At 29.5% G+C, this 8277-nt stretch overlaps 3 protein-coding genes across 4 annotated transcripts; 1 reads left to right on the top strand and 2 right to left on the bottom strand.

Annotated features, from left to right (window-relative positions):
* Positions 1-64: 64 nt before the first annotated feature.
* Positions 65-4030, bottom strand: Rab40 (RAS oncogene family member Rab40). Its single transcript, XM_031977437.2, has 4 exons — positions 3435-4030; positions 2501-2694; positions 1908-2130; positions 65-1840 (listed from the first exon to the last, which is right to left on the bottom strand). Exons 1-4 carry the CDS (start codon positions 3592-3594, stop codon positions 1533-1535), a joined length of 885 nt encoding a protein of 294 aa, XP_031833297.1. The 5' UTR covers positions 3595-4030; the 3' UTR covers positions 65-1532.
* A 252-nt stretch (positions 4031-4282) lies between these two features.
* On the top strand, positions 4283-6375 carry LOC116427289 (coiled-coil domain-containing protein 25). Its single transcript, XM_031977438.2, has 5 exons — positions 4283-4450; positions 4571-4618; positions 4696-4787; positions 4879-5261; positions 5346-6375. The coding sequence occupies exons 1-5, from the start codon at positions 4426-4428 to the stop codon at positions 5425-5427; spliced, it is 630 nt and encodes a 209-aa protein (XP_031833298.1). The 5' UTR covers positions 4283-4425; the 3' UTR covers positions 5428-6375.
* Tgt (tRNA-guanine transglycosylase) lies at positions 5903-8183 on the bottom strand. 2 transcript variants are annotated; one of them, XM_031977434.2, is made up of 7 exons: positions 7533-8183; positions 7386-7475; positions 7122-7275; positions 6897-7029; positions 6650-6811; positions 6408-6576; positions 5903-6313 (listed from the first exon to the last, which is right to left on the bottom strand). In XM_031977434.2, exons 1-7 carry the CDS (start codon positions 7665-7667, stop codon positions 5969-5971), a joined length of 1188 nt encoding a protein of 395 aa, XP_031833294.1. In that variant the 5' UTR covers positions 7668-8183; the 3' UTR covers positions 5903-5968. The 2 variants fall into 2 exon arrangements, with proteins under 2 accessions (XP_031833294.1, XP_031833295.1); XM_031977435.2 differs by having other exon boundaries at positions 7529-7679.
* Positions 8184-8277: the final 94 nt, after the last annotated feature.

Raw genomic sequence — 8277 nt, 5'->3', positions numbered from 1 at the left:
CAGACAAATAAATCATTTTTGTTATGATTATATAAAACAGCATTAATTCATTATAGCCGCAATGTATATACACATAATTTAATTTGCATCTTACATATTATAAATGCATCTTACATGTCTTCTCAATACTTTATAGTCTATTCAAAAAAATTGTATATAAATTATAGTTATATTTCAATAAATTTCATACAAGTTCCTACAATTTTACACATATTATTTTTAATAGAAGAATAGATTTCATGTGAAAAGAAAAACTTGAAAAAGTAATTAAACATGTAAAAAATATCATTAATGTTTACAGGATACAGTAATCTCTACCACTGAAATTTGTTGAAATATATTAATATATCTTTATATTTACATGATACACAACGTAGTTGATATAAACCTACACTGTACAAATAAAATACATAACAAAATTGTTATTTAAATAATATAAAATTAAATAGTATAATTAAATTTATTGTAGAAAATTTTTATTCGATATGATAAAATTAAATATTTAATATGAATGTCGCATTTGTCGCAACGAACATTGAAATATGAATCTTTAAGTAATAAAGCAAAATTACTTTCTCCATTCGCTATATTATTTCAAATGGAAAATAAATGTATAAAAATTGATGATCTTTCCAAAATGTTGTAGATACTAAAATTGGGAACTTTATTCTTACATGCTAATATCCAATTAGCTGCTCTAAACTATTTAACTTATATTATTCCTGGTCTACGCCACAAGCCTTGTAGACTTAGCAAACTTGTACTTTTCATTTTAACATTTCTTACTTTCTCCGATTTAAAACACCTGTGCACGAAAATGTGCAAAATACTTTGATGCTACTTAATTAGTTGAAAAGATCAATGGTTCGTGTATGTGTGTAGTAAAATAGTGATAAACAGTATAAACATATTGTTATCTGTTCCATACAACTCTGACCGTTTTAAACTTTGAATGTGTTCGTGACATTTTAAAAGTTTTATTGCAAACATTATACGAACTGACACATAAAACTTTAAGCATTTTTTTGCTTATACAAAATGCCAGATATTATATAGTGTAAAATAAATAGCACACTCATTGCAATCCACACAGACTTAATTCGGTTTAAGCTCATTATTATTATTATTAATATTATTTTTATTATTACTATTATTATTATTAATATTATTACTATTATTATTATTAGTATTAGTATTATTATTGTATTATTATTAATATAGTGTACGTTTATGTTTTTGAAATTCAGAAGAATATAATGTGGAAAGTATTTTTAATACAAAATTACTGTTACATCGAGCGTAAAAATGTTATGGTTATCGAAACTTCTTGATTGTATGAGAAATCACATTTTTCATTTATTATGTGATGAACGATGCGATACTGTAATTATTATTTAAGAAGAAATATTACAAAACTCTTTACCACTTCGGATGGCACACATTTTATCAAAACGTTATACATCAAAATAGGGAGGAAGAACGTTGATACTGCGTTGCATGTTCACGAGTTAACTGCAACTGGAAAATTACCCTCAAGATATCGCGCAGGAATTGCGTCCAACGCAACTGGTACGGGAATCTGTTATACTGCCAGGTGAACTACCTGGTGTAGAGAGTCCGTTATAACCTACTCCGACGAAACGTAATTTCCGATGATGTGAACCAAGACTTTTACTAGAGGTTAAAGATCTATTTCCATTATAACGTAATTGAGATGTTGTCGTCATCGCATAAGACTTTAGATGAGATTTAATAGATTTAGGCAATGGAAGCTGATCGATACCGTACACCGTTGTACGTGCCACTATTGCACGACACGCAAGTTCTTGAAGACTGAGAACTAGAAAGTAATACAATATGATTTTTTCTGGAACTCCTTTGAAATTTAAGGGAATGCGAGGAATTACCTTTATTGGATCGCCATAGTCTTTCCATGCCATTACGATGTAGCGCCATACGAGAAAGTTCGGAGAAACTTTCCCGAATATTAAAATTACAAAGAGGTGAAACTTCAAAAAACGCCATATGATTTTTAGCTGCATACGCTTCAGCGTCGCGTTCTCCTACTTGCCTTTTAAACGCTAAGTGAAGACGATTTCCAACAAGTACTTTCGGTACCCCCGGAGCATGCTGCAATGTGTACAAAAAACATTTTAATTTTATATTACTGTTCAACAGACACGTATTTCTAATAATACTATCGTTATACATGTCTTAATAGCAAAAATATGAAAAGACAGAACATATTTAGTTTAACATTGAACTGTGTCGTGTGTAACAGTTTGTACCAATTTTTCTGGCAATTTTTGAAAAATATACTTTCAGAAAAGAAAGTCTGGGAAACATTCAGTTCATTAGACTTTTGTAAGCTTAATTTTAATTTCTTATTAAAAAATGTAGACTTAGAAATTATTAGAACTGCATTTTGAAAAACTATATTAAAATTGGCCTAAGGTTTTTCTGCTTCCTATGATTTTAAGTATATTTAAATTTTAAATACCTCTTCCACTTCCTTCAACCATCTGTCAATGCCATCGAAAGACCATTTATTGGTAATGTCGTAGACTAAAATTATACCTTGTGCACCACGAGAGTAAGATCTGATTATTGTACAAAATCTACCTTGACCAGATGTGTCCCACAATTGTAACTTTACTCTTTTCCCATCTAACAAGATAGTAGTAGTTTTGTATGCTAAAACATAAATATTTATTTGTGTATTTATTCATATTATATGTTATACAACTACTCGTAGCTATTAGTCCACTCGCTCTTTTTACATTAATCAAGGATGCGATAAATGTTTCTTTGTAAAAACATCGATATTTCAAAATTTTCTTTATAACTTTTCCTTACCATACGTATCAAAATATGTAATCCTCGTCCCTTTTATTTAAAAAAATATATTGTTTTCTGATAATAACAAGAAATTAGATGTCTATTGAAATACATGTATTAAGAGCAAGTAAAAGAGTAAACGATAACTAAAAAGTATTTAAAAGAATATCCCACATACGCTTCATGTTTATCAAAGTTAAAGATGATTATATAAGTAGGACCTACAGTTAGATTCTTGGATAAATAAGTTTTCATGGTATTTTATTAAAATACTAGCTTTACAATGATGTAATACAATGATAAATACTTCTTTACGAGTGAAGTGTATACGAATGACAACGTATCCTTAGCAAAGCACGTAATAATTTTCTTGAAGTCCTAGCAAATATCCTAATGAATTATGTGCTTGCTTAATACCAAGCTGTCAAATGTATTTTTCACTATTTAAATGAAAAAAAGATGTATTGTGTAACATCATCAAAGTGGACCTCTTAAAGGTTAGATAAACTTCTGTACAAAGTAAATGCGCTAGCAAAACTGAATAAATAAAACAAATGCTGAAGTTAAAGAGAAATAAAGGAGATTTTAAAATATACCACTGCCGCTGCAAAACGGTGATTCGGCAGCACCATCTTCGAGACCACTCAAGATCTCTTGTTTTCCAACGTCGCTGTCACCCACCAGTAGAAATTTAAGAAGGTAGTCGTATTGCTTTTCTTGACGAGGCTTTGTTGTGCTGGCCTCACCTGCAGCCATAATATTCCTCTATTGCAAACTGTGAGCATACTGCAGGCAACCCTGTAAGCTTTGACTGCCCCTTTAATGTTTTCTGCGTTTAAGGTTCGTGGACGTGTATGAACTTTTCTAATAAATCTCTTTCACTAATAAAACCATAGCACACTACACATAAATTCCTTTCAACAAACGACGCTTTTCTGTGCCGTCTTATTGTTAACAGTTATTACACTCGCAACGAAAGTCATAACAGAGCAACAATGGTATCTATTTTCTACTGTATTACCCGTTCTACATTCAATTACTTTGGTGGTGTGCTGTCATAAATTTTTCGAAGGTCAAGTACGTTCAACGAATAAGCACAAACTAATAAGGCGATTACAAAATGCACGACCAACTGTTTTAAGAAAAATTCGCTAGGAAAGGAGAGTTTTCATGCTACACCGTAGAACAAAATATATAGTTGTCTATACCTCAGTCTTATTTTCGTAATATAAATCACAGCGCCACTCACGTGTGTTGTTCCACCAATAATTTATTCAATTGTATTTTCTATGTTTTGATACAAGAAAACTTGTATAACTTTTATAATGATGCACGTGAAATTACAATATTAAAAAAAAAAGATATTCGTAGAATAAAAAATAAATAGTGTTTTGGAAACACCAAATAACCTTACTCCTTTAAAATAGGGGGGATGAAGATGAGTTCTTTTCATATTTGGGAATAAGCCCACTGGCGCGACGCCACTGCTTTTGTTCTGTTAATGATTGCAACTATCGAGTATTCTCACCTTAAAGCGTGATAAGTTTTATTTATAACACATATTTATTCAAAATTTTTAAAGTAACAATGGTATACTTTTTCACAAGTGATGGTATTATTATTTCTCATATTGCACGTTTATTATATTTATATAAACTTGTTACTGTTATGCTATGCTAATGTAAAAATAACAAATAATGAGGTTAGAATAACAATTACTTTTAAATTTCAGTTGTACAACCACCGGTGACATTATTTATGGGAGTTGATAAGTTCGAAAGTAAATAAGAACAGTTTAAATTGTTTTAACGTTTAGAAATTTATATTCTAATATATATTTTATGTGATTTTTTATAGATGAGAATCTTATAAAGTGGGGTTGGCCAGAAGATGTTTGGTTTCATGTAGATAAATATTCTTCAGCTCATGTGTACCTTCGTCTTCAATTTGTAAGGATATTTTATTAATAAGAAAATATTTCATTAAACAATGTGCCAATGATTGGATACATTTATGTATGTACGTATGTATCATTTACAGGGTCAAACAATAGATGACATACCCAGTATAGTTTTAAATGATGCAGCACAATTAGTAAAAGCAAATAGTATTGAGGGTAATAAGATAAATGATGTTGATGTTGTATATACAATGTGGTCTAACTTAAAAAAAACTCAAGGCATGGAAGTAGGACAAGTTGCTTTCCATAAGGACAAAGATGTTCGTAAAATTCATGTTTCCAAACGAATAAATACTGTTATTAATCGATTGGTTAAAACAAAACGTTCGGAGCAAGTAAACTTTAGGGCAGAAAGAGAACAGCGAGACAAAAATGAAAGAGAAGACAAAAAGAGGCTAATGAGAGAACAAAAGGAAAGAGAGAAAGCAGAAGAAAAGAGAAAGAAGGAAGAGGCAGAAATCAGGTAAGTTATAAATATCTTTATTATTATAAAACTTTAATTTCTTAGAAATGAAGTGAATTATAATTTTTTTCTTTTTATTTTTAGGAGTTATAATTCTTTATTTAATACATCTAATATGATATCTAATACCGAAAACAGTGGGTATGATTCAGATGACTTCATGTGATAATATTTTTACATCATTAATGCTCTGTGCCTAACTTACTACAGTCCTGGACAATAGAAATGTATGTTTTACACGAAAAACGCGAGTAAATTAAAAATTGAATGTTGATATTGCTTGAAAAGAAATTATTAGACATTTTAGCAGTGGATAGTTTTATTTATGAACAGTAAGATACTGCATAAGTGTAAATTATTTATGTACTATTACTATTGATAGCTATATTATTGTAGAATGTATTAAGGTTTTATAAGACTTATTTTACTGTTTATAAATGGTTAAAAATTAAATCTGTAACATTAACCCTTTGGATAGGTTTCACATATTAAGAAGTAACTTTAACTTTCACAAAGGAAAGTAAAGTTTCTTTGTTAATGTGTGAAATTCTGATGCTAGATTACTTAAATAGGTACTGATAGTTCAACTTTAATGGTTCACCACTAGTTGGAAAGGAATTGCGTTTATTTATTATTTAATATAAGTTTTATAACTTTATTTGGTATTTATAGGAAAGTTGTAAAATAACAAATGCACTTGTCTCCTTTCATAACAATGTAACATTAACCGCTTTTAAAGCATTGATTATCCATGCTGGATATTCTTGGTTAGGATATAAGTTTAACATAAATTGCTGTATAAACTCTGGGAATTTTTGATTTTTGATACTTTGTCTAATATCTTGCATTAATCTCATTTGAAATGCGATGTTATGGATAGATAATAAATGGCATGCAGCTGTTTCTACTGTTACAATATGATGAAGATAGGCGCGCGTATATGTTTTACACGTACTGCAATTACATTCTTCGTCTATGGGTCTTGTATCTTTTTGGTATTGTATTTGTTTCAAATTTAATTGACCTGTACGTATCAGCGCGCAACCAAATCTCTGAAATAGATACATAACATTAATAAGTGCCGATGATGAATAAAATTCTATATAAATAGTTACTGATTGTTTTTAATGTAGTCATTGCTATTACCGCTGTTCTCGTAGGAAATACACAATCGAACATATCTATTCCCAATGCAGAACAAATTACTAAATCAACGGCAAATCCAACACCCATTAAATAACGTGGTTTATTTTTTGGAAGTAGATCGGTAGAAAGGTGTACCATTCTCCAGAAATCATCTTTACTTTCTCCTCCACTAAAAATCAATGAGAATTCAAACAGTTTTCCTTATACTCTTTTATTATCAATAATAATGTATTAACTGTTACCTTAATCCACCTACAGCGTAACCATTAACCTTACGTTGTGTCAATTGTTTTGCACTTTCTGATCTAAGCTCAGGATTAAGTCCACCTTGTACAATTGGAAATATACTTTGTTCAGTTGGTTTCTGATGAGCTTTTAAACATCTATCTAACCATCTAGATGTTCTAAAATTAACTACTCAATATTAAACTGTTAAAATAAAAGTTAACGTCATGTTTGTACATGAATTATAAACAACATAATATTTACCTGTGCATTGCTTCTTCTACTCTTGGTCCCGTTAATGTAGTTTTAACCACATCATCAAGTTGCATCATTATATCGGCACCTATTATATTTTGTATTTCCATAGAATGCTCAGGTGTTAGCATACAAATAGAGGCTAAGAAATATTTTTAAAAAAATGTTGGATTTTACCCCTTGTATACGTATAATTAAATATTATTTGATTTAACATTCTTAAAACTTAACTACCATCATACGGTGATTTAAATTTAACACCTTCCTCTGTAATTTTTGCTAGTTCTAATAGTGATACCATCTGAAAACCACCGGAATCTGTTAATAATGCTCTTTTCCAATTCATAAAATTATGTAATCCTCCAGCTTTTTGTATAACATGGATACCCTAAGAAACCAAATTCAATATGATAAATAAATTGAAAATAGATTTCTAATAAAAGGTTTGCATAAGTAATGCTTTGAAATTAAAAAATCATTGTAATATCCTCAACTTACAGGTCTTGATCCAAGATGATATGTATTTCCCAAAATAATTTGACAGTCTAATTTTTCTAATTGTTGCGGTAGTAATCCTTTCATAGTGCCCTGAAACATTAAAGTTTAAATAAGTAATTTGTTAAATACCTTCACAGCTCAACTTACTTGGGTTCCCACTGGCATAAACATTGGAGTATCCACGGGATAATGAATAAGAGACATTTTTCCAGTTCTAGCTTTTGTAGTTTGACATTCATAAAATATTTCAAAAAGTAATGGTGGTTTCGTGACACTTGCCATTATTTTAACAGTTTGGAGATTTCGTAATGAACGATAAAAATTATACCTTATTAATACATATAAGTATATTGTAAAATTATTTTTTAAATTACATACGTTGTACTACATTCAAATAAAGAATATTCTAATAATAGATGCTTTTATATATTAACATATACATTCATAGTATATCATATAATACATTCTGTAAAGTAAATGAAGTAACCACGCGCTACTGAAATCAATTAAGGTCTGTTGTTACTAAGCCTTGAAACGTGAACGAGTCATTGAATATAACATAAGAGAAGGCTTTCATTTCTGTCAATGACCAGATAGTCGTAGTGATGTAAATTACAACAAGCCTAAAAAAAGAACTATATTAAAGAAACCACTCAAAATCTAGTATGGCTTATGGTGGAGTTCTCTCTATACTAAATCATAATTTTTATCTATAGCCTTTTCAACTCATTACTAAAATAAAATGAAATATTTTACAAAAACGTAGCATTACGCTAAATTATAAATTATATTGAGAGGCTTCTATTTTTCGTTTTTCCTATACTAGAGACATGTAATGATTAATTTATTTAGAAAAAAATATAAATACATTTTAACTGTACTGTATGAAAGT

This window comes from Nomia melanderi, chromosome 9, assembly GCF_051020985.1.
Source record: "Nomia melanderi isolate GNS246 chromosome 9, iyNomMela1, whole genome shotgun sequence".
In the NCBI taxonomy this organism is placed as follows: Eukaryota; Metazoa; Arthropoda; class Insecta; order Hymenoptera; family Halictidae; genus Nomia; species Nomia melanderi.
This window is presented reverse-complemented; position numbering and strand designations above follow the sequence as displayed.

What these genes read in the sequence shown, in the direction of transcription:
- Rab40 (XM_031977437.2), bottom strand. Translation starts at nt 3,594, where the DNA reads ATGGCTGCAGGTGAGGCCAGCACAACAAAGCCTCGTCAAGAAAAGCAA. An exon ending in GGTTGAAGGAAGTGGAAGAG is followed by an intron (nt 2,131 to 2,500) that starts GTATTTAAAATT and finishes TACACATTGCAG; the next exon opens with CATGCTCCGGGGGTACCGAA. An exon ending in ACTATGGCGATCCAATAAAG is followed by an intron (nt 1,841 to 1,907) that starts GTAATTCCTCGC and finishes ATTACTTTCTAG; the next exon opens with TTCTCAGTCTTCAAGAACTT.
- Tgt (XM_031977434.2), bottom strand. Translation starts at nt 7,667, where the DNA reads ATGGCAAGTGTCACGAAACCACCATTACTTTTTGAAATATTTTATGAA. An exon ending in ATTTAAATCACCGTATGATG is followed by an intron (nt 7,030 to 7,121) that starts GTAGTTAAGTTT and finishes AATATTTCTTAG; the next exon opens with CCTCTATTTGTATGCTAACA. An exon ending in TACGCTGTAGGTGGATTAAG is followed by an intron (nt 6,577 to 6,649) that starts GTAACAGTTAAT and finishes ATTGATTTTTAG; the next exon opens with TGGAGGAGAAAGTAAAGATG.
- LOC116427289 (XM_031977438.2), top strand. Translation starts at nt 4,426, where the DNA reads ATGGTATACTTTTTCACAAGTGATG. An exon ending in TGTACCTTCGTCTTCAATTT is followed by an intron (nt 4,788 to 4,878) that starts GTAAGGATATTT and finishes TATCATTTACAG; the next exon opens with GGTCAAACAATAGATGACAT. An exon ending in AAGGAAGAGGCAGAAATCAG is followed by an intron (nt 5,262 to 5,345) that starts GTAAGTTATAAA and finishes TTTTATTTTTAG; the next exon opens with GAGTTATAATTCTTTATTTA.